The following is a 26174-nucleotide window of genomic DNA, read 5'->3' as shown; positions in this document are numbered from 1 at the left end:
GCCTTATTCAACCAAGAACGTTATTGTCAGGCCTCTGAAAGTTTATCTTCATCATAAACTATTCCCTTGTGCTCTCTTACTAATTCATCTTCATCATAAAGTATTCCCTTGTGCTCTCTTATTAATTAATCTTCACCATAAACGATTCCCTTGTGCTCTCTTATAAATTGATCTTCATCATGAACTTTCTGACCACTAGTTACCTGCCTACCAACACTTCTAATCCTACCACTTGTATTGACTATTTAAATTAACGACAAATCAATTACTTTTTACTGTGCTGATAATGGAACACAGAGCTATTGTGCACTGTATGGATTCCATTATTCCTGCTTACTTGGTTACCTGCTAATTGTGGCTCTGTTTGTATTGAACAGGAGTGAATTGAATTTGTGGGTCAGCACTTGAAACATGGAATAGTGCCTGCATTTTTACCTGAGAGGCAATTCGATCTATGGCCAACCCTGTTGCTGTTCTCTTGATTTATTTTGACTGTCTGGAAACAATTTGTCAGCATACTTCACCCCTCTGGCACTAATTATGGGTAAAACATAAATTATCTAAGATTCTGTCGGCCCTAGACAAGCAGATCCTATTGCTTAATAATTCTGGGCATCCGATATGCTGTCATGAGGACCCAGAATTCCCCTGTCAGACACCCTGTCCTCTGCAGTAGATTTGAGACTAAAATATCCAGCAAGATATACACTGGGGTCACGGTCTTGCCAGAATGTCTTGCCAGAGAATAAGGTGCTCAAGGTTAAAATCCAGGGCCGGTGCTGGGCAATTTGGCGCCCTAGGCAATATTTTTCCTGGCGCCCCCCCCCATTTCATAATAAGAGCACCTCAGTCTCTTTAAACAGAAAGTAATACAGAGGACAGGAGCCTATCCTATGTCTGACATCGCTGCATCACCGTTTTCTGCCACAGCGCCACCTGGAGCCTAGTGGCGCCCTAGGCATCTGCCTTATGGGCGCGCCGGCCCTGTTAAAATCCCCATGGCCACAGGCCTTAGGATCAGAACACGACTCCAAGCAAAGGGCCAAAGTGCAAAACTGTCTTGGACCAAATTGCACGAGTAAACTATTCCAAATAAAATGAACTATAATACAGACATTATTAAAGAACTTATGAGTGATACATGTAGCGTTACTAGACATTTATAGCATTATCAACTGGTCTCACACAGGGACCCACATTCTGACTTGACCATGAGGTCAGGACATCTATAAAATACCATAACATTCAACTCTAAAGTTGAAAAAAAAGAGTGCATTTTCCCCATTTGCTGCACATGTATTTCATATTCCTTTGAATGGCAATCATCATTCTCTTCAGCCGTGTGCAATGCGGGTTATAGAAAATGAAGAATCACGTGTACCATACCATTTAAGATTTTATTTCAACAGTCATCATACGTCTACTGCTTTTAACTTCATAAAACTGTGCACATTGTCCAAAGTAAAGCTAGCTATGTTCTCACACAATGCCACAGGCCTAAAACTCTCTCACACAGATTCACACAGGTACCATCTTTAATCTACTCTGTAAATCCTTTTACAAATCATTAATCTACACAATACATTTGTTTTTTCAAATCCAGTAACGTGATCAGCTCGCTAATCAATGGCTTTGTTTATATCTATTGGATAGAATATTCTGAAGTTTGGAATCAAGGCATTAAAAACATAAATTGACCAATGCGCAGAATCGCCTCCCCCGAGCGCAACAAATCATTCATCTTTTTAGCATTGTTATTTGATGTGACCGTCATTCGTAGCACATTCACGGTAGATCCCTATACAGTTGTGTGATTACCTCTGATATCCCATATACATGTACATGTATGTGTATATATCTGATATCCCATATACATGTACATCTATATGTATATATCTGATATCCCATATACAGGCACAATTTCACAGCTTTGGAGAAACCTTCAAACATACAGCCACGCTACTTATCAACTCACACCATTCTTCTGTAGGAAAAAAGAAAAGAAAAAACAACAACATCAAAACAAGGTCTGAGACATATTAGCGTCACACATTTGATTTTTAAAGGCACAACATTGATTTGAAGCTGTTTGGGGGCACAGAGTGTTTTATTTTAGCTCGGCCTACCCTATAGGTACTGACTGCATCTGGTATTCTGTCCAATGTATGGATCAATCGCTGATTTGAATGAACGGTAAATAAAAAGGTTTTCTGAAAGTCTGTCGAGGGCGTCAACCAGAGGCCCCTTGCCCAATCGGATCAATCAGCGTTGGAGAGCTGGAAATAATACTGCCCTCGCCACACAAGCCAGAGTCAAGTGCTTCATACATTATGAACTGGGGACAGGAAACGGTAGTGCAGTAACGGTGGCTGTGTGGACGGCAACTGAAAGCACCAGTTAGATCTATGCCTGTGATTTCACTTTTTCACTCTTGTCCTGCACACGTGAGCCGCATCATCAAACCCTATGCTGTCTGATTCTTATCAGTCAACCACGCAGAACAATCTCCTCAAACTCCAACCTCCTAACTTGATTTGATGCGGCTGCCATCATCACAGTTCCACCTGCATGCCACATGGAGAAGCAGAAGTGGGCAGTATGGGATGTCCTTGTGGCATATGTGTACACTACACCACATACTCTACACCTACCTGCCTACCTTCGACATTCTTAGTTCGAATAGGCAATCTGTGTTGCATTAATCCCCCTGTCCCTATACCCTTCCATTTGCTCTCTCTACACGTTCTGAACGAATCAGAAAATGGATCAAAATGTAACCCCCAGAGGAGAGAAAAAAACGATAAAGCTGTGCAGTCTTGCAGGAGTAGCTTTGGCGAAGCTTACAAGGTTTGTAAGGGTAGTTAGTCTGTAAGGGCAGTTAAGTTAGTCTGTAAGGGCAGTTAGTTAGTCTGTATGGGCAGTTAGCCCTTACAGACTAACTAGTCTGTAAGGGCAGTTACTGTTAGTTAGTCGAGGCCGCCTGTGGCAGGTTCTCCCTGCTTGGGTTGGATCGTTACGCTTTCAGGAAGAGCAGTGCGTGTTGATCTTGGATCAGGAATACACAGTGAAGTTAATCTATTCCACCAGACCAAGTTTTGCGATGCCCCCACATCTATCTTCCGTGAATGAGGTGAGCATGTGGATGTAAAGTGCTGATAAAGCCCCGTCTGCCCACTTTAGGGAGGCCCTGTTCCTCTGATGCAGCAGCTTGAAGCTTGTCCGATGGCCCACCCATCGGACCACTTAACGGCAGCCGAACAACACGGCAGCCGAATGGCTGTGGTCAGATAGGTGGGCCGCATGCATTTTTTAAAGTTTAAGTTTAAGACTATTGGTATCACAATGATTTTTATTTTTTTTACATAATGTTTTTAATATCAATGTTGTATTATCATTGTGTTTTTCCAATTATCTGGGGGCCTGCTCGCAATATCATCACGGCCCACCAGTAGGGGCCTCAGCCCACATGTTGGGAACCCCTGCTCTCCATTCAGAGTGAAGACGCTGGGATGTGGACAGACGGGACTCCCTATTTCTTTGGTGTCTCGCCCAGGTGGGCATGGTTGTATGCCTAAACCTAACCCTAACCTCACAGAATATAACCTGGTGGTTCCCAAAGGCAAATTTTATGTCTTCCCGGGACCCAAGCTAGTGAAAAAAGCCGATCTACAAGCTCAGATGCGACGCATTGTGAGCTTGTAGATCTGCTATTTTCACTACTTCTAAAGTTTTGTAATGGAAATTAGTTTTTTTATGAAGATGAAAATCTTCTGAAATGTAAATATATATATATATTTTTTTTTAGTTGCGAACCATAAAAATGGGTCCGCGGCCCACAAATGGGTCCCGGCCCACTGTTTGGGAACCGCTGCCTTAACCTAACCTCAAAACCACGCCCACCTGGGCGAAACACCTGGGAAAGAGAGAGTCCGGTGGACAGACGAGAGGACAAAACAAATCAGAACAGAGCAGAGCAGAGCGGAGCAGTCAGCCTCTCCCACTTTTACAAGACAGCCTGCCCGTTCCGGGGCCTCTCTCCGTGACTGAGGCCTTGGCTGACAGCGTCCAAGACGGATATTTGAGGAACAGCCATGATAATTTGTTCCAAATACACCGCTGAGCACTGCACACAGCGACCATACAGCCCTGATTCATGTTTATAAGCCGACATCTGCTTTAAAAACAAACAAACATGTTGACAGAGTTGTAAATGTTCATAGACCAGATCAAAACTGACCGTATTTCAACTACCTTTGTAATGCAACTGGTGAATTTCCTCTCAACTTTCCTCCCATATGAGCATCTAATTTATTAGTGAACTAATTTCTGTCCTTGTCCCTGAAGAGAAATATGAACAACTTTGATAAGGGGGCTTTTGAAGCGTGCTAATTTTGTCATCTTAAGGCAGGCAGTGATGAAGGGCCATGTCCCTGTTGTACACCAACCATCAGAGCTTTCTGAGTTCCCTGCCAGCCTGTGAGAGCACCAAATATACATGCACACGCACACGCACACGCACACGCACACACACACACACACGCTCATACACATGGCATTATCTCCTAATACCGTTTTGCACGTTTGTAAATCAAAACCATTCTCAGAACCACAATAGTGCAATATTAAAATGCGTGTTTTGCGATTGACAAACAATCCTTTGTGAGTGATCCGTCGGAGGCAGTGACTTTCTAGAGCCCATCTTCTGTATTTGTCATTGAAACGATACCTTTCAACCCCCCCTCCCCCTTGCAGCTCTGTGGTCTTTGAGCAAGAGTCCCAGCCTCTTTCTTATTAAAAGCACTTGCTACATCACCCCTCTCCCCCTTTTGGGAACCCATGGATTCAAGCAAAAAACTATTCTCACCACTGAAACATTTTGAAACGGCCAAGTCCCAATGTGTGAATTGTGACACAGCGTGAAAGGACACCCCCACACTATAGAGCTCCGTTTCCTAAACAATTACCACAATTATGATGTTAAGGTATTATTGGAAATCATATATTGAGGCTTTAGCCTTGTGCTTTATGAAATCTCTGAGACCATTAGGGGAAGATGCTTCTGGAATATGTATTCTATTGCTAGTTTGACCCAATTCCAGCCACATGGGTTAGGAGTTATGCCTTCTTTATACTTGTTTGTGTGCCTTGTATGGCACTGAAAATAGCTGATCTACAAGCTCTGTGCATTTGCTATTTGTGTGACACCACTGACACACAACCAAGTATGATCATCCTTTAGAGAAAGCCAAGAGAAAGACATGTTGACTGCATGGGAAAAAAACTTGAATCCATGGGAACCCTGTCCTCTGTCACCTCTTACCTAGTCTCGCGAGTCAGACCGTTGCCTCCCACAATTTTCGAATGCTTCCGTCATACAGTCTGGAACAACGGATGTTCTGAAAATGATCCAGGGATAAAGCAGATGTGACGCCTCCTCCCCGCTTCCCTTTTGTCTTTACAGTCGTGCAGATTTGTCCTAATATAAATCAAAATAATCAAAGCCTATATATCTTGCTGCTAGAGCCATATGAAATCCGTGTTAACGGAATCGCGGACGGAATCGCGGAAATGACCAATAAAAATGGAATTGGAATAAAACACGGAATATTGCAGAATTTGGAAAATTAAAAAAAATCGCGGTAAAATATTTTTTTTTACCGCAAATTTTTACAAATCCACGGGACACCACCATTTTGCATGGCCACATCCTACTTTATAAACAGTAAAATCCACATAGAAATAGTCTTAGAAAGACGATAGAAACAATAATACATGGGCGACGCCATTTTGCGCATGCTCAGACCGAATTAGACCGAATTATTTTGGGAACATTTTTGCGTATAACACAACAAGGGCCATGTATGGACTGTTATATCTTGAACATTTATTCATTTCCACTTACCAGACACTTTTTTTATGGTAAAAATGAGCATAAAAAGCAAAATACAGAATTCAGAAATATTAAAATGGAAAAAACAGAATTTGGGAAAAAATAAAACGGAATTGGGAAAAAAATAAAACGGATTTCATATGGCTCTACTTGCTGCTTGTCAGATATGGAAATTCAAAATATATATATTTAAGATATTTTAAAATATAACGTGTAGTTCCAGACTCTATATAGCATTCGGAGATTGTGGAATAGTTGTCATGGCTGCGCGAGACTACCTCTTACATAATGCCATCAACAGATCCCCCATCAGCAGCCCTACTGCGCCCAACATTAAATGGAAGCACTGATCCTAGGACAGTCAAAGTGGTTCATGTTATTCAATGTTTCTACTCCAATCCTGACAAAGCGGACAATCTCGAGTCCTCTCAATCCTTTTTTTAAGCGTTTCAGAGCAATCTTCAACTGGTATCTTCTGCATGGGGTAACCGTTCAATTGTTCTTTACCGATGCTCAAATGAGACCTGAGATTTTAACTGTCGTTGAGCTACTCGTTAAAGAGAAAGAATTAACAGGAAAAACAAAAACAGAAGAAAAACAAACGCTTGTTTTGGACATGTTACGTTCTCATTCCAGTTCACAACATTTTCGGGCAACTCCCCCCCCCCCCCATTTTTTAGGCATGTGTACATATTGAACATGAACATCAGCGATGTCCGACGTGCGGAGCCGACGAGAATCAATTCGGGAAAAATTACAAGACCACAAATGAGATGAGGCGTCGACAGGCTCAGTCCTCAATGAAACACAAGTTTTTTAGGGTGTCGCCTCCTCCATCGTCACATTCAGGAATACAGCTGCAAGGTGCGAGTTCTCCGCTTCACTGCATTTAAATGCCAACAGTTCCAATAAAAGCACTTAAAACGAGTGTCTCAAAAATCGCGTTCTGGCCCGGCCAGCATTCCTGCTGAGTCCAGAGCAACGTTTTACAGTACCACCCCGAGAAACAACGTGGGAGAATCTCGGACAATAAAAACGAGCAAAATCCATCGGACGGTCCATCCGACACCCTGCTCCCTCAGGACACCTCAATGATCTCCATGCTGCCGGAGAAGCTGGACTGGCTCCCCACCTTCCCCATCTCCTCCCGGGAGCGGCTCTCTGACATGCCGTCGCCGAACTCCATCTGGCAGCTGCGACGCTTCAGCTGCTTCTCGAAGGTGCTCTCCTCGTGCCAGCTGCGCCGCGAGTCGCCGTGGTCGCCGCTCCGCTGACGGCCACGCCGGCGCACCGCCTCGAAGCCCTGGCTGCAGCTGTAGGCCGCGAAGCCGCCGCCGCTCAGGATGGCCGAGGTGGAGTAGAAGCGCGTGGACTCCGAGGAGAGGTACCAGCCGCTGGCCAGGGAGGCGCTGGACACCGTCACGGGGCCCAGCAGGATGTCCGAGTGCCAGCCCTTCAGCGTGCCGCCGCCGGCACCCGATTTGGCGAGCTGCTGCTGACTGCGGGACAGGCCAAAGAGGAAGCTGGCGGCGTGGGTGTTCTCCTCCACGCTGCCGCTCCGGTGGAGCTGATGGGAACGATTGGACAGAAGCGGCGGTTGAGGCTTGGTGCCGGCTGTGCTAACGCCGCCGGGTGTGGAGAGGGTGCCGGGGGCCGGCGTGGCAGAGCTGGGCGCCGGGCCGTCTGCCTGCTCCTTGTCGGGACTCTGCTCCGGGGTCGACTGCTCAGAAACCTCCTCCACCGGGGAGAACTGGCAGGGCTTGCTGGCCGGTTCCTTGAAGGTGGACGGCTTGAAATACTCGGAGGCGTCCCCCGCTCCGCCGTGAGGGACGAAGGCTCGGTAGGGGGCGCTGCCGCTCGGCTCTCCGTACGACTTGATGTCCAGGGAGAAGGAACGCTTGAGCCTGGCGTTGTCCTCCGCTCCCTCCACCAGCTGCAGCCCGCTGAGAGCCTGGGCCAGGAGCCTCTCTTCGGGGACGTCAGCCAGCATGCAAGGCAGGGTGAGGGGCTCCAGCAGGGCCGGGTCTGGCGGTCCTACAGAGTTCTGACTCACCGGGGCTTCCGGCATGTCGTCCGGCCCCTCGTGCGGAGAGGTGGCCCCACTCTGTTCCGGATGGAGGGACTTGAGTTTAGCCTCAGCACCATGATGGGGACTCTTGATCTTCTTCTCAAAATCCAGAAGCTGCCCCAGGAAGTTGAAGTTAGGGGAGATGGTCGGCCTTTTCTCCTTCACAAACCTACAGAGAGAGGGGAGGGAAAACACACACACAACGGAAGTCAGACAGGAGGAGAGGCCGTAGCTATAGAATATGAACTGAACTCGGTCCACATTCTATGGCCATCATTAGTGGCCCTCATGATGCCATCTGTAATTGGGAATGACACTCGGGAAAGTTTAATTAGAGGTCGGGCAAGGATCCGGGTTCATTAGGGGAGACTGTCTGCATTGTTACAACCTATAGAGAGAGAGAGATCGTTCCTGATAAAAGGGGATGTCAGCCCCCAGGAATGTGACCTGTGCCATGCGCATACAACTGGCCCTGTATTAGGGCTGGGCCATATATGACTTCAAATCAATATCACCATTATTTCAAACCTTTGCCTCAATAACAATTAATGAACAAATATTGGGGGGAAAACTAATATTTTCTCTCACGCACGCACGCACGCACACGCACACACACACACACACACACACACACACACACGCTCTGTTTCCTAAACAATTAGCACAATATGTAGAATAACTATGTTTAGGTATTGTCGTTCTAAGCCTATGTTCTAAACCAGTTGAAGAAATCTCAGATTGAGGCTTTAACCTTATACAATTTCATCTTAAAATAACTAATAACGGTGCATGACATGCTTCCAAATGACTGAAATCAACCGCGGCGACTGACCACTTTAATCCATGGGTAGTTCCGGTTAGCAGGGGTCATCAATAAATGTCCATACACGAACAAATCGTGGCAAGACTTGTCCTTGTCCGTAGCAATTTTGTTATTTTACTTTTACATAACATTATAACTTATTTTGATCATAAGACCCAATTACTGAATGTCAGTCTCCAGGTTTACTTCAGAATATGTATGACATTAATTTGCAAAGGCAATTTTTTTAAATAAATCTTAAAACACATCTTTTTAGCATTGCTTTTACTTAGATTGCTGCTTCCTGCTTTACTTATTCTTATTCTTATTTTAAATGCATTTCTATGTGCATCTCTGCTTTTTGTTTGCCTTGTCTTGAACTTAGTTTTTTTTCCCTGTGAAGCAAATTGAACTGCACTTGTCTGAATTGTGCTGTATAAATAAAGCTTGATTGATTGATTGATTGGTTGATTTAAGAGTCCACCAGTACAGTAGCTCTCAAACTAACACATTTTCAAGGACCCCCATAACTTTGAGTGTGTAGGGTCCATTTGGTTCCATTTGTACACTCTAAGAGTTACAGACCTGTAATGGCCCATTTGGACCACCTTCAAGCAATCCCGAAGCCACTGTGAGGACTGCAGCACCAGTAGTATACATTTAGGGCAAGCTCTGTTTCTGGTAATATTTGTATGTCCATGGCAAAAAAAATATTTTGACAAAAATGTCCACCACAAGCCGGCATGGCGATGAACCCTGCTGGTTAGGCACCGGGCACCGCGGTAGCAGGTCTCGGCCAGCATTGAGCATTGAGTCTCACCTGTACGCCTCGTCCAAGGACATGTCCATTCTCTTCATGATGTAGGCGATGGCGATGGTGGCCGACCGGGAGATGCCGGCCAGGCAGTGAACCAGGACTCGAGCGTTGCACGCTTTGGCTTTCTCTGACAAAACACACCAAGAAAACAAAATACTTTCAAAAAAACACTTGTATGAAGTGTATTTGTAACTTGAGGACCCCCTCGAAAACGAGATGATTCATCTCAAGGGGTTACTCCTAATAAAGAAATTTCAGTCACTTTCAAACCTGGCAGCAACCCTGTTTTTTCGAGCATGTCATTATAGGTGAACATAAAAAATTTAAAGAAACTTGAAAAAAACTGTGAGAAACAAAAACAGTTACAGTACAAATACAAAATGAAAAAAAAAATGCATACAATCAGTTCTATGTAAGTAAGTGGACTCTCGATTTTATCTTTGGTCACCGACCGTGTTTTTCTCCATGTCTGTGAGCATGACCTCCCTGCTCGTTACTGTTACATCGCGATGCAAAAATTGAACGGTTTATTGACTCAAATGCAGATTCGGGGGCTAATTCTGTAGGCTACAACAGAACCAAATGGACTCATGGTCCATGTATTTGTACCCTCTCGCTCTCAGAGTTACAAAAACTCTTCATTCCTTCTATCGGATAGCCTGGGATCCAGCCTGCTTCGCTACGTTCGGCGGACTTTTTTTTCTCTCTTCGCTTCTCAGTCTGGAAAGCCTCCTATTGACTCGTTTTGCAGAACTACACTGGAACTACATATGTTACGTTAGGCAACGTCGTTGCTGATTGGATGTTGTTCAAACGAATGACAAATCACAACGATCACACCGATTTTTTTTGTCCCGCCCCGCACCACAGACCAATCAGAAGCCACGGCACGATTCCAGCCGTATGCCATGTCCCGCCTCCCTTGGAGATAGGAGGCTTTCCAGACTGAGAAGCGAAGAGAGAAAAAAAAGTCCGCCGAACGTAGCGAAGCAGGCTGGATCCCAGGCTATCTATCGGATGCACCGCGATGGATTCGAACCCCCAGCCTCCGGTGCTGCTCTATACTAACCATTCACCATCATTATGGTGACGTTTTTTGCTTTTGTTCTCTGAGTCAAAGACTGAAGAAGGTAATGATTTACTTGGCTGACCTATGAACTCTACTGATTTGTCCAACCATGGCAGGATCTTCTCACAGAAGCTGTCGTTGACGGGAACACGCAGGAAGTGAGAGTCAGGAATGAAGTCCGGCTTGGGGCAGGTGTTACTGGCGTTCAGGACATAGGCGATGTCATTCTGCTGCATCAGCTCCTGCATGGGGAGAGAAGGGAGGGATGGTTATAGTTGAGAGCACAGTCACTATAACAGAAACCTTGTCTCACCATACAGTAGTTCAAGTTTTTAGTTTTTTTTTCTCCGCAACTTAATGCCCTACTTTATCACACTACAGTGTCACAGAAAAGTAGCAAAAATAGCTGTTCTATAAGCTATAATATCTCCTACCGGATACATTAGCATCTTACCGCCGGTAATCAAATTATTGGCATAGGAATGCGACAAAAAAAAATGCTTCATGGGGTGTGTAATTGATAGACAATAAGTCATTTTTTGGGTGAACTACTCCTTTAAGTGTGTCTTGGGGTTTGATAAATATTGAACCAATGATAAGTGTTAACAAGAGCTTTGTGACTAAATAATAACTACATTGATTGGATCCATTGGAACTTTTGGCAGTGAATAGTAACTGTTTTTGGTTTCTCGATATAAAGCAATCCGTGTGGTTTGGAGGGGAAGGCTGACCTTGTTGAGCACATCTCTCTGGCAGCCCAGGTAGAGGAAGGGCAGGATGCGGGTGGGTCCTACGTTGGCGACGGGCAGACAGGGCTGGGAGATGCAGGAGGGCACCACCGTAGTCTTGCCCTCACACAGGCCAGGAAAGAGCCGCGAGAACTCTGCGAAGCCACCTGCAATGGCAAAAAGCACACGTAGGCTTTAGCTTAGCAACTGTTCCTTTCTTTCAAAAGAAGAGGGTCCGATAAAGTCAGCGTTTCTTAGTTATGCGAGGAAAGGTATGAGCAGCACATTATACAGTAAGTACATCAATCAACGTTATTGTCACAGCACAGTTACAGGTAAAAGTGAGGTGAAACTCTTATTCAAGCAGATTTCTGTGTGTGTGACCACGTCACAACTTATAATGGATGGTACATTTCTGACTCCTGACTGGGGCTGTGACTATCCATGATTTTTTTCCTGATTATTCTATCCATTACTTTTTCCATTAATCATATATTCGAGAAGCACTTTTCAAAAAAGGTATTTAGAAAACATTTATCTTTTTAATGCTAAATCGATTAACCACCTAAGCACCATCAACGGCATCGTGCAAAAATGGTGAAAATAGCAGATCTACAAGCTCACAACTAGCTTGTGGATCTGCTAATTTCACAATTCTTAATTTTTTTGTGAAACCTTTCACCTTTAATGACAAAATAGGAATCGATTATGAATAGATTATCTATTTGAATAGATTAAATCTAACTAACTGTTTGCAGCCCTGGTCCTGACACAGTAGGTTGACCAATCAGAGTGGTTCATTCATACTTACACAACACAACACTTCAAACCTCCCAACCACCTGCTACTGCCTTGTACACACTCTCCACTTGTTGCCAGGCAACGAGCCCTTCAACTGGGCTTCCCCTTTAAGCACTGTTCACTCCATATATAGTATGATGCTCCATGTCGTTGCAGTCGGCCAGAAACCTCCCATCTCCATACTTCAACTTTTTAATGTTTTTGTAAATTAATGCGTACAAGAGTGTGACGCACCCTAGAGGCTACGTGGCAACCTTGCATACATGATGACATCGATCAGCTGAGAACAGGAGAAGAACTAGACCTGGCTGCTACCAAATCTCGCAAGACAATCCATGATCCATCGTGGTTGGTTTCATTTGATTCATTCATTCATACATTTTATGTCCCCTCCTGTTCCCTCAGGTCCAGTGAAGCCCACCTCCTGGAGGTCCCCAAGAAGACCCAGTACGGTACCTGGGGTGACAGGGCTTTCTCTGTTGTGGCCACTTCCCTCTGGAATGCACTCCCCGAACCATGTTAAAGACGACCCCCTCCCTCACTTCCTTCACCCACCTCTTCAGGATAGCCTTTCCCAGCTGAGGTAACCTTTTATCAATTTTAATCTTGCACTTACCTTTTTATTGTTTTAGTTTTTTTCTTAATAAAGTTGATTCCTTCCTTTTCTTTTCTGTAAAGCGCCTTTGGGTACTTAGAAAAGCGCTATATAAATCTAGGCTATTATTATGAATTATTGTTTCAATAGATGAACACACAGTTGAATCAAACTGTTTCAATAGATGCACACAGTTGAATCAAACTGTTTCAATAGATGAACACACAGTATAGATGAACACACAGTTGAATCAAACTGTTTCAATAGATGAACACACAGTATAGATGAACACACAGTTGAATCAAACTGTTTCAATAGATGAACACAGTGTTTGGGGGCCCAGCACACAGTGACGTTTCACTGTATTGTTTATGAAGCAGAGAGCTTGCAGACTGAGAGTGCACCAGTCCTCCCTACTTTCCACTGAGGGTTCACTTATGTAACCAATGATGTAATCTCACAGCCACCACTCCACCCTCTCGCTCTCTCCTCCTCCCCCCTCTCTCTCTCTCTCTCTCGCTCTCTCTCTCTCTCTCTCTCACAGCCTTTTGGGGGTTCCTAAAAATCCTGCTATTTTACGCTCACTCACTGGGTCATGGTGGTTTAAACTAGTTACACAATAGGCATTTTGTGTCCCACATACGAATTGAGGAAGGCGTTATTTCCCTCTCCAGATACGTAACCATTAAACAGATGCCATTTATTATCCGGGGAAAGGCCAGAGGGAAGTTGTGTGCGGCTCGGCCGTCGACGAAAAAGAGGAACACTGTCCTTGACGAGGATGTTATAGTGCTGTTGATGCTTGTTAGGGAAGAGTGAATCATCGGACATAACTGAAGTAGCATGTAGCCATTATAGTCAGGGGGCCAAAACTGATATTGGCACCTAAGATAACACCTCTGGGTAAAAGCACACAACCTATCCAGTATTAATCTTTAACCCCTTGTCATGTGTTCTAGCCTGGTTCTCATCTCAAAAATGTGTTTTTAGGTCATTTTATCATTATATACTGGTCAAATGGGACTTTTTCCATAATACTGACAAGTTATTATACATTTACTGCTATGATGTTGAGCAAATCTGCTAATGTACTGCTAATGTGGTAATGTAATGAAAAGGCAGCATTAGTTGATTCTGGCTAGAGTGATGAATATTATTTCAAGAGCATGATGCCCTGGTTTGCTGCTTATGATCACACCCATTATACAACATGGGGTGCTGTATTCGCAGCAGACATGGAACAACTGGCACAGACATCACCAGAGGTCTACCAGGGCAAAATCACCATCTAGGAGATGGTGATTTTGTAACCAAGGACACTAAACACAGCTTCAGTGAAGTTCCTTTTGACCTTCGCCTTGAGGCATATCACCAAAACTGGAAAGGTTGCTGGAGGGCTGATAGGCATCACTAGAAATGAGACAGCTAGAAACCGTTGGTCCATCACCTACAATGAACGTGCAATCTTGGCAGAGGATACCAGTTCATTGTTTGGACTGACACATGAGGATGATGAAGACACCCACAAGGTCTTTGTCTATGTCTTCCATCAAGAATTAAAAGAGATCATACTGATGTCATTCAACTTGTTGAACAGTTCCAGAGATACCACGTCTTCCAACAGGACAATGTGTATGATTTAGTGTCTCTGACAACTGGTGATGTTGCTTCAGAAGATACACTGAAGGACCTTGGACATGCTGCAGAGTCTGGTAAGCAAATGATCACTGTATTTGTTAAAACATGTCTGGTCACAAAGAACACACACTTCCACGACAGCCTCACCAAGAGGAAACCAAAACCTTTCTCAAGCCTCTTCAGTGCAGATGCCAAGCTTGAAAAACTCAGAGCCATGTGTGTGAATCCAGACAGGCATATTTCCCGCCGCATCATTGTCTCCATGGAGAGTGGCAGAGACATGGATGAGCTTCTACAAAAGGAACTGTGTGCAGTCCCCCTGTCACTTGCCACAACCGATGCAATGCTCAGACCTACTGTACCAACAAAGCTCAGTTACCATAGTACAAGAAGGTTCAAAGGAGACAGAGCTCATCCAATGTGAGAACAAGTGATGCCTTGAGTCAGCACATCAAGAGGGCCCACTATCAAACGAGGGGTTGGAAACAGTGGTTCGAAAGAGTCACTAGTAGTGACCGATCCACAGCTACCTTCACCAATAAATTGTGGTTAGCACATGGTAGAAGGCAGGTTGGTCCCCCAGACCCCCAGCTTTCAACCGGAGAACCTCTACAGGCCAGATGCTTGGAACCGACAGTTTGTGGATGCAAGGAAAGTGGAAACCAGTGCAGTACCAGGCATTGTCTCTGTCGTAAAAGAGTGATTTACAAGTGTGTGCATGTGCGTGTGTGTGTGTGAAGGAAAAAGGTGTCTCATCGATCGATCTCTGGATCAGAGGGGAAATGTGCGCAGATCAGAGGTCATATTTTGTGTTTTCTTCTCTTCTCTCTTTATTTCTCTCCCTCTAATAAAAAATGTACAAAAATGTCAAAACAGGTTGTGTCTGTTAGTCATACTCATTTTATACATTCTTGATCAACATAAATCCAGCTGGGGGAAAAAAAACTAAAGGAAAACACCATGTTAAGAGCTGAATGGCCCAGCATTCAAAATGCTCTTTCGTCACCACATACTGACTGACTGAAGATGTTAGTATGCGGAGAATGCTCTGGTAGGCGAGCCATGAATGGGGCAACGTGCGCGCCATTGTGAAAACCGGATTAGGCAGCTGAATGCAATGTATGTCACCAGCCTAGTTTAGGAGAGCTGATAAGACAGAGAAGTCAGGGCCTGCACGTACAAGCGAACAGGGCCATGTAATTCAAAATGTTCAGAAACAAAACAAAAAAAGCACTTGATTTTATTTTGTTAAAAGAATAACATCCAATATCCACACTGTGTGTGAGCGCTATGGACATGATATCCACACTGTGTGAGCGCTATGGACATGATATCCACACTGTGTGAGCGCTATGGACATGATATCCACACTGTGTGAGCACTATGGACATGATATCCACACTGTGTGAGCACTATGGACATGATATCCACACTGTGTGTGAGCGCTATGGACATGATATCCACACTGTGTGAGCACTATGGACATGATATCCACACTGTGTGTGAGTGCTATGGACATGATATCCACACTGTGTGAGCACTATGGACATGATATCCACACTGTGTGAGCACTATGGACATGATATCCACACTGTGTGAGCACTATGGACATGATATCCACACTGTGTGTGAGCGCTATGGACATGATATCCACACTGTGTGTGAGTGCTATGGACATGATATCCACACTGTGTGTGAGTGCTATGTACATGATAGCCACACTGTGTGTGTGAGCGCTATGGACATGATATCCACACTGTGTGTGAGTGCTATGGACATGATATCCACACTGTGTGTGAGTGCTATGGACATGATATCCACACTGTGTGTGAGCGCTATGGACATGATATCCACACTGTGTGTGAGTGCTATGGACATGATATCCACACTGTGTGTGAGTGCTATGGACATGATATCCACACTGTGTGTGAGCGCTATGGACATGATATTCACACTGTGTGTGAGCGCTATGGATATGATATCCAAAGCGCTCCTCAGATCAAAAGGTGTTCTCTGTGGACATGGCCCCTTGGGCCCATTCTACAAATGCCTTCTAAATCAGTGGTTCTCACACTTTTTCATGCCAAGGACCCTCAAATTGATATGTATTTGGCCAAGGAGCCCCCATCTGAAAATGTTTCCTGCCATGGTTAAAAAAAAAACAAAAAAACAGCAGACGTACAAGCTTGCAGCGCGGCACGAAGTGACGCGCAGCAAGCTTGTACATCTGCTGTTTTTGAATAGCCAACACTAAAATTTAAAATGACACAGATGCTTTCCCGGTTTAATGTACTTTGGTTACTGGGACGGGGACAGGGGCTTACCAGACAGCAGGTGGACGGAAGGGAAGCTGCCCTCCAGCTTGGCCAGCAGGACACTGAGGAAGGCCTCAGACGACAGGGCAGCAGGGTCCGTGGAGTTCTGGTCGTACACAACCACCTCCTGACCACCGGCCTGCAGCTCCAACTAAAACACACACGCACGCGCACACACAGTCCACATTTAGGTCATGTATAATAGACACACCATACTTGTTAAGACCTCTTTTGATTGCATTTCATTCCTGAGCCTTGTCAGGACATCTGGTCCAAGTACACTGTAGGTGTAGAATAACAAAGCCTGCACGTGCGCACGCACACACACACACACACACACACACACACACACACACACACACACACACACACACACACACACACACACACACACACACACACACACACACACACACACACACACACACACACACACACACACACACACACACACACACACACACACACACACACACAATTACATTTTGGATTGAAAACGATTTGAACACAAAAGAGTAATATCAAAATTAAACATAGCCTATAGCTAACAGCTTCACCTGGCAGAACTAGATGAATTAGCTGAATTAAATTGCTCATTTTGTGTGTGTGTGTGTGTGTGTGTGTGTGTGTGTGTGTGTGTGTGTGTGTGTGTGTGTGTGTGTGTGTGTGTGTGTGTGTGTGTGTGCGTGCGTGCGTGCGTGCGTGCGTGCGTGCGTGCGTGCGTGCGTGCGTGCGTGCGTGCGTGCGTGCGTGCGTGCGTGCGTGCGTGCGTGCGTGCGCGTGTGGTGTGTGTGTATGTGTATGTGGTGTGTGGTGTGTGCGTTCGTGCGTGCGTGCGTGCGTGCGTGCGTGCGTGCGTGGGGGGGGGCTGCGAGAGTAATGATTTCTCATCAAAATAGCCCAATGCATTCTCAGTTTAATAGAACACATTTTCTTCAGAATAACAAATAATCAAAGGGTACTGCACAAAAACAAGCACTTCAGTATAAAAAAATATAAATGCAGGCTACGCAAAAGTTATGGCAACATACTGTAATGGGCTACTGAGGAATACAAGAACGCTCGCCCTAAAACACGCTCGCCCGGGTCAAATCCGTCAAACTCGGAACGGTCGCCACTCGCCACCAGGTATTCCTAAACATAACCTCAGTAAAACTATGACTAAATCCAATCTTATTCCTAAACATAACCTCAGTAAAGCTATGCCTAAACCTAACCTTATTCCTAAACATAACCTCAGTAAAGCTATGCCTAAACCTAACCTAATATATATACTGTACAAGCTCACAGCTCGCCACTTCATGCCATGCTATGAGCTTGTACATCTGCTATTTAAAAAAAATCTACAAAGTTGCTTGACTCCACACACACACACACACACACACACACACACACACACACACACACACACACACACACACACACACACACACACACACACACACACACACACACACACACACACACACACACACACACACACACACACACACACACGTATGCAACTGAAACAACTTGGGACTGAGGCAACAATCTGAATTCACAGATTGAATGTCTCAGGCACTGACCTACTTCTACTTCTAAGTGTGATTATTGCCATTGCGACAGAGCACTGCCGTCAGGCCAATCCCAGCCCAGAGACCTACATAAGGGAACAGCCCCATCAGCACTTTGTCTGGACTAACTGCAGCTTGGCTCCGTCTGTGTGTGTGTGCGTGTGCGTGTGTGTGTGAGGGATACTATACTTGTGAGGCCCCAAATGTCCCCCCACAAGTATAGCAGCATTTCTTGTAATAAATAAATAAAATACATGAAAATAAAAACATCATTGAGGACCTATCCTCACAAGACAAATGGTTGTTTTGATGGTTAAAAAGAAACAGGTTAGGCTTACGATTAGGAAAAGATTCAGGTTGGGGTTAGCGTTAGACATTTAGAGGTTATGTTTAGGGGTTGGAGTTTATCCTTAGTTGTAACTTGTGCGGCGGACTCTCACACCAAACAAGTGCCAATCTATACAAGCTCACAAGTGAGTTATAGATCTGCAATCTTTTGGATTTTTTTCAGCTACTGTATCTTCAATAAAATGTTGATGTCCTCACAAGTATAGTAATACAAACGTGTGTGTGTGTGTGTGTGTGTGTGTGTGTGTGTGTGTGTGTGTGTGTGTGTGTGTGTGTGTGTGTGTGTGTGTGTGTGTGTGCGCGCTGACATCACACACCCAGGGCACGCACCACAGCGGCAGACAAACACAGCTTGCCTCATGGTGTACGAAGGAGGGATTGGGTTTCAGAGGCTTTTCACACAGACCAGTTCACTGCCCCTCCGGCTAGACACCATGATACAACCAAACCAGCTTACAGCTAGACACCATGATACAACCAAACCAGCTTACAGCTATAGACACCATGATACAACCAAACCAGCTTACAGCTAGACACCATGATACAACCAAACCAGCTTACAGCTATAGACACCATGATACAACCAAACCAGCTTACAGCTATAGACACTATGATACAACCAAACCAGCTTACAGCTAGACACCATGATACAACCAAACCAGCTTACAGCTATAGACACTATGATACGACCAAACCAGCTTACAGCTAGACACCATGATACAACCAAACCAGCTTACAGCTAGACACTATGATACAACCAAACCAGCTTACAGCTATAGACACTATGATACAACCAAACCAGCTTACAGCTATAGACACTATGATACAACCAAACCAGCTTACAGCTATAGACACTATGATACAACCAAACCAGCTTACAGCTATAGACACTATGATACAACCAAACCAGCTTACAGCTATAGACACAATCATACAACCAAACCAGCTTACAGCTAGACACCATGATACAACCAAACCAGCTTACAGCTAGACACCATGATACAACCAAACCAGCTTACAGCTAGACACCATGATACAACCAAACCAGCTTACAGCTATAGACACTATGATACGACCAAACCAGCTTACAGCTATAGACACAATCATACAACCAAACCAGCTTACAGCTAGACACCATGATACAACCAAACCAGCTTACAGCTAGACACCATGATACAACCAAACCAGCTTACAGCTAGACACCATGATACAACCAAACCAGCTTACAGCTATAGACACTATGATACGACCAAACCAGCTTACAGCTATAGACACAATCATACAACCAAACCAGCTTACAGCTAGACACCATGATACAACCAAACCAGCTTACAGCTAGACACCATGATACAACCAAACCAGCTTACAGCTAGACCCCATGATACAGCCAAACCAGCTTACAGCTATAGACCACCGAAGTCCTGACGTCACTTGTTCATCCCCAGGCTCGTAAAGTAATTTCGCTATGGAGAATAGCATTGGGTCATCATAGAATCATCTCATATAAGAATTGTGGTCAAAAAATAAACAAACTGTCTCGGCGATATGGTCAGGGAGGAGGTTCTGTATCGTTTATGATAGTCAGTCACTTATATTTGATACAGTCTGTTTCTGGCGAAAATGTAACTAATTCGGCGGAAGTAACATTATCGTTTTCTCACCGTCAGTTGATGCTTCATATCCATAAGAGTCAAACCGCCGGGATCACTTGTTTATTTTTGGAACACAGTTCTTATTTGATGCGATATTAAATACGTCTATGGGATTCAGAATGGGGGTGGAAAACCGCGAACCAGGTAGACAAGCCAAGGATGTGTAAATTACGTCAGACTTCGGTGGTCTATAGACACCATGATACAACCAAACCTACCTACAGCTAGACAACATCATACAACCAAACCAAGTTATAGCTAGACACCATCATACAACCAAACCAGCTAGCTTACAGCTAGACACCATCATACAACCAAACCAGCTATAGACACCATCATACAAGCAAACCAGCTTACAGCTAGACACCATCATAGAACCAAACCAGCTTACAGCTAGACACCAACAACATCATACAACCAAACCTGCTTACAGCGGCTACAGCTAGACGTGATGATACAAGAAATACAAGACCTAAATTGGGAATCCAATTCTGACCACTGTGATGTCTAAATCACAGTGGTTTCTATGTCACAGTAAGCAGCAAATGTTCACTATATGAGAAATCGTGATAACAGCGCCAAATGCACATTTTGGTCATCCACCAACGGGGGCATTAAACACTAAACACACTTGACTTGAACTAGTCTTCTCCATGGTCTCCTTAGTTTCTTTGATATCCAGCAATGAAGCAGAATGTAAGACATGTCCAGATTGAACACTGGGGTACACTACAATACTGATGATTGGACCAATAGCCACAGCAACACCCTTGTCTGAAATCAAAAATAGCAGATCTACAAGCTCGTAGCGCGGCACTCGGTGCCGCGCTATGAGCTTGTAGATCTGCTATTTTTGAATAGCCCAAAGTGTAAAATAATGCCTTTTAGCTCAAATCTAAAAATGACACAATTCCAGGTTTTAATGGATTAAGTAAAAGTATCAATACCACAATGTAGAAATACTCAGTTAGAAGAAGTAAAAGTCCGGTGTTCAAAATGTACTTAAAGTACCAAAAGTAAAAGTACTCATTATGCAGTATGTCCCATTTCACAAGTTTGTCATTTATACAATCTTTTGTGCAGGCCACATCCTTGAAAGTTGAACTTGGAGGACATTTAGTTAATTAAAAAGTTTAAAAAAAAGAACATTTTATCCGGAGCCAGACAGTCATACTCCCTTTTGAACAGAGATCTACAGTAAAAAAAAAAAAAAAAGCTCTTTCATAGAATAGGAACTCAAGGTCTCTTCTTAGATATGGAGAGAAAGCGTGAAACATGGATAAAAGGATTCTGCAGCTGGGGGTAGATTTGGACTTTAAAGTCTATACAGTATGTGAAGGACAGTCGGATAATTTGCCGGGCCAGAAATTATCGCGGGCCGCCTGTTGCCTACCTCTGCATTGCAATAGGACTTGACTGTCATCCTGCCGCCATTGCTCTGCATAAGCTTCAACTCAATGGGATGTTTATAAAGGGCAGCACAGCCTCTGCTAGCGAGCCTTCAGTTATCAATTAATTAGTGAATGAAATAAAATAATGTCAGTGGTCCATGTGCGGAGACAACTAAAGTTTTCTCTACTTTACGCAGACTACAGTACCAACACCCTTGTCTGACAAATGGGAGGCAAAGCAAGTGAAGGGCAGTCCCAGTTAATGCCACCCGTTGCTGAAGCTTACTAAGGAGACTGGACTGGTTAATGGTGTCAAAAGCTCCACTTAGGTCAAGCAGCAACAGCACTGAACACTCAGTGTCAGTACTGTGCCTCTGACACAAAAACTGACTGGAACTGATCAAAGATATCATTGTTGTCCATAACATGTTGGAGATGCTTACAAACTACTTCCTCCAAGACTTTGGAAATAAAAAGGAAGCTTGGATAATGGATATAGGTCGATAATTAATGGGAAGTAGGCTAATGGGTCAAGGTGGCTGAATAGTAACATGTTCAAAGCAGAGCCAGACTGATGCCAGATTGTTGGGTCTGATGACAATCCTGATATTGGAGAGTCCTAGCTTACTGATTGCAGAAAATGTTTAAATTAAAACCTTTATTTTTGAAAATGCTTGAACACTTTTGAAACTCTTTTTTTGTCCTATTAACGCATGCCCCAAAATATAGGGATGCCAGGTTTAAAGTGGTTAAAAATCGGGACACGTCGGCCGTATAACTGACGATACCGATGTCGTCAAAAAAGGCAAATAATGGCCGATATATCAGCCAAAGCGATCAGTCTGGCAGCCCTACAGCCGGAGCTAAAGGACTTATTTATACAATGGAGAGCAGCTTTGGGCCTAAGGAGCCAAAAACAATGTCCAGAGGAATATATAATATCTTGGTTGTCAAATATCTACGGTTATACAGAATACGCCCCCCGCCCCAGTTGTAATGGGCACTGTGCCAGCTCCTGTGTACAGCACCTGGTGCATGGTAAATACGGGACTTTCCAATATCCTGTGGTATTATTGTCATCCTCACATCTGGTTCCTACATTAAGACACAACAACAGCATCCCAGTGGAGTTTCAACCAGCAAACCACGCTAGTACACAGTGGTGGAAGAAGTACTGACATTGTTTACTTAAGTAAAAGTATCAATACCACAATGTAGAAATACTCAGTTAGAAGAAGTAAAAGTCCGGTGTTCAAAATGTACTTAAAGTACCAAAAGTAAAAGTACTCATTATGCAGTATGTCCCATTTCACAAGTTTGTCATGTATACAATCTTTTGTGCAGGCCACATCCTTGAAAGTTGAACTAGGAGGACATTTAGTTAATTAAAAAGAAAAAAAAAAGAACATTTTATCTGGAGCCAGACAGTCATACTCCCTTTTGAACAGAGATCTACAGTAAAAAAAAAAAAAAAGCTCTTTCATAGAATAGGAACTCAAGGTCTCTTCTTAGATATGGAGAGAAAGCGTGACACATGGATAAAAGGATTCTGCAGCTGGGGGTAGATTTGGACTTTAAAGTCTATACAGTATATGAAGGACAGTCGGATAATTTGCCGGGCCAGATATTATCGCGGGCCGCCTGTTGCCTACCTCTGCATTGCAATAGGACTTGACTGTCATCCTGCCGCCATTGCTCTGTATAAGCTTCAACTCAATGGGATGTTTATAAAGGGCAGCACAGCCTTTGCTAGCGAGCCTTCAGTTATCAAGCACCATGAATTAATTAGTGAATGAAATAAAATAATGTCAGTGGTCCATGTGCGGAGACAACTAAAGTTTTCTCTACTTTACGCAGACTACAGTACCTTCCTATGTGGACCTACCCATGCATAGCTACTTTTTGTACTACTCTTTGATGCTATAATTATGTAAAAATGTAAATATCTTACATTGTTCTCTTGACCCGTTTCTTTCCCATGTTCCTGCTCCTTGCTCCTCTCTCCCTGCCCTCAACAAAACTGTAGGAAAATGTTGCCTCAGTAATAAAGAGTGTTGTTAAGACGTCCTTAAGGCTGTTACTCCAATATAACGCCAGACCACAGAAGCCTTGTGCAAACTCCCGAAATGTCTTTTGTTACATTGGATGGACACATTCAACAGAACTGGTGCTCAGTGTGGGGTCACCCTTGAGGGGATTCCAGGGGGTCCCCAGCAAATGGACCCTTAAGGTCCTGAGGATTTTTGCGTAGACTGCGGTCCCAGAGGAGGGACAAAAGAAAATCCAATCAAATGGGCTTAATCTTTGACCCCTAATTTGGGTATGTCAATATACTGTAGGTGAACATTTTCCCAAATAGCCGCTCACAACTTGCTGGATCATCACACACTATCGTCACACACTAAAAGTAAGTTTGGTACTTTGAATACATCTTGATACCACTTCTACATTGCAGTATCGATACTTTTACTTAGGTAAAGCATTTGAGTACTTTTTCCACCACTGAGCATCTCATATTCAAGGGAGTCCGGGTCCCGTATGTGTGTGTGTGTGTGTATGTGTGTATGTGTGTGTGTGTGTGTTGTGACTCGCGCCGCTCTCACCTTCTTCTTGGCGGAGTGCTGCAGGAGCTCGGCGATGTGCACCTTGTCCTGCTGCAGCCTCCTCTTCATCAGCTTGGAGCAGTTGACGTTGACCGCCTCCAGGATGTGGGAGGCGTTGTAGTCCACGAAGGGCCGGCTGTCGATGAGCAGCACGCCGTCCAGCCCGCCCTCCAGCAGGGCCACCAGGCCCTCCGACCCGATGGGCAGCACCGCCGCCCGGTCCGCCGCCCCCCTGCTGTTGCTGCTGGGGCTGTGTGTCACCGTTATGAAACATTTAAGTTGACTGATTCATTGTCACACAAAATAATCGCGATTTAACGATATAGTTGTGTTGTTTTTTTTGGCATTGAAACATTGTGTTTCAATGCCAACACATCTCTGTTTATGTGTTGCATACATGGCTGCTGGGTCACAAGACAAATTTCAGTGTGAACTGACAATAAAGTATTATCGTATCGTATCGTGAACATATCAAGACAATTTTGTTTTTTAAGGCTTCGTAATCAGACATTGCACAAGACAGATATGACAAATAAATATGAAATAAGAAATGTCTGACACATTTAATGATTTTAAACTTTCAATTTTCAATATTCAATATTTGTTTTATAGCAGAAATAGGTACTATTTCCTCTATTTTTGGAAATTCTTTTGAAATGTATGAAACATTTTCAACATGCAAACGATTATGACGATTACGCAAAAAATAATTGCGATTATCTCAAATGAATGATGTAATAATGGTGCCAGGCCTTACCCCCTGCTGGGCCTGGACGCGCCGCAGCATGTCCCCCCGGACGTCCCCGTCCCGGACGCTGACGCTGAAGACCCACCAGGTCCTCCTCCAGAGTCAGACCCCGGCCCCGCGGCGACCACGACCGCGACTCCTGCGCCCACGGGACGCTCCGACATTATGACTAGTAACTTCTCTCTCTCTCGCTCTTGTCTTCCTGCGAGAGCACACACCCCCCACCTCCCCTCCCTCCCCTTCCTCCCTCCCTCCTCTTCCTCCTTGTCGTGGTATAGCGGCCCCCGGTCCCCGGCGGTCCAGCAGGAGTGACGCAGCCTGGCGAGGGTCCTCAGGAGATGAAGAGCTCCATTGTGTCGGCCGGGTATGATGTCATCCTGATGGCAGCTTGGCAGCCAGAAGAACCCAAGGCCAAAAGAGAGAGAGCGAGGGAGAGGGAGAGGGGATGGGGGGGGAGAGAGAGAGAGAGAGAGAGAGAGAGAGAGAGAGAGACGCACACAGACAGAGAGAGAGAGAGAGAGAGAGAGAGAGAGAAAAGGAGGCCTCTCTCTGGCCCTGAAAGACAAAAAAAAACTAAACCCCCACCACTATCTTTCTTGCATTTGTGAGACTCTGTGCGTGTGTGTGTGTGTGTGTGTGTGTGTGTGTGTGTGTGTGTGTGTGGGGGGGGGGGGGGGGTATGTACGCCAACCGGTGTGTCCAAACCAGCCCAATATTCTGTGAGTAAAGGAGTCCTTTTGGGGGGAGGGGGGTGGAATGGGGGGGTTGTATGTAGGGAGGAGAGGAGGAGAAGGAACAGGAGGAACAGGAGGAGGAATAGGGGGAGGAGGAGGAGGAGAGGGGGGGAGGAGGAGCAGGGGTAGAACTTTTATTCACACCATTGCACGAGCGGGACAAAAGAGCTCTTTTCTCCGGGACTGTGCGAGGAGGATGACATCACCGCGCTGCGTTGCACCTCTCGCTCCTTGTCTTCATGCTTAAGTGCTTATCAGCCTGGAGGAGAGAAAGAGGAGACAAAAGCAAAAAGGGACACGGGAGGAGCGTTAGGTTCACCAAGTTTTGGCTCGGGAGGGAGCGCCCCGCCGGACCAGCGTTGCCAGAGTTTGCGAGAGAAATGAAGCAACCAGGTCGAGGAAAACAAGCCCAAAAGAAG

The 26174-nt window shown here is 44.7% G+C and overlaps 1 protein-coding gene across 1 annotated transcript; it reads right to left on the bottom strand.

Moving 5' to 3' along the window:
* Window positions 1-1234: 1234 nt before the first annotated feature.
* Window positions 1235-25234, bottom strand: dusp16 (dual specificity phosphatase 16). The gene is made up of 7 exons (XM_084050481.1): window positions 25031-25234; window positions 24274-24523; window positions 16733-16874; window positions 11378-11541; window positions 10729-10888; window positions 9581-9704; window positions 1235-8127 (listed from the first exon to the last, which is right to left on the bottom strand). The coding sequence occupies exons 1-7, from the start codon at window positions 25183-25185 to the stop codon at window positions 6969-6971; spliced, it is 2154 nt and encodes a 717-aa protein (XP_083906607.1). The 5' UTR covers window positions 25186-25234; the 3' UTR covers window positions 1235-6968.
* Between the last annotated feature and the right edge of the window lie 940 nt (window positions 25235-26174).

This window comes from Gymnoscopelus microlampas (genome assembly GCF_963454915.1).
Source record: "Gymnoscopelus microlampas genome assembly, chromosome: 23".
In the NCBI taxonomy this organism is placed as follows: domain Eukaryota; kingdom Metazoa; phylum Chordata; class Actinopteri; order Myctophiformes; family Myctophidae; genus Gymnoscopelus; species Gymnoscopelus microlampas.
Note: the sequence above shows the minus strand (reverse complement) of the source record. Positions and strands in the feature narration are given on the sequence as shown.

Coding starts and splice junctions, on each gene's coding strand:
- dusp16 (XM_084050481.1), bottom strand. CDS start 25,185: ATGTCGGAGCGTCCCGTGGGCGCAGGAGTCGCGGTCGTGGTCGCCGCG. Junction 16,875..24,273: donor AGCACTCCGCCAAGAAGAAG/GTGAGAGCGGCG, acceptor TGTGTGTTTTAG/TTGGAGCTGCAGGCCGGTGG. Junction 11,542..16,732: donor TTCCGTCCACCTGCTGTCTG/GTAAGCCCCTGT, acceptor TTGCCATTGCAG/GTGGCTTCGCAGAGTTCTCG.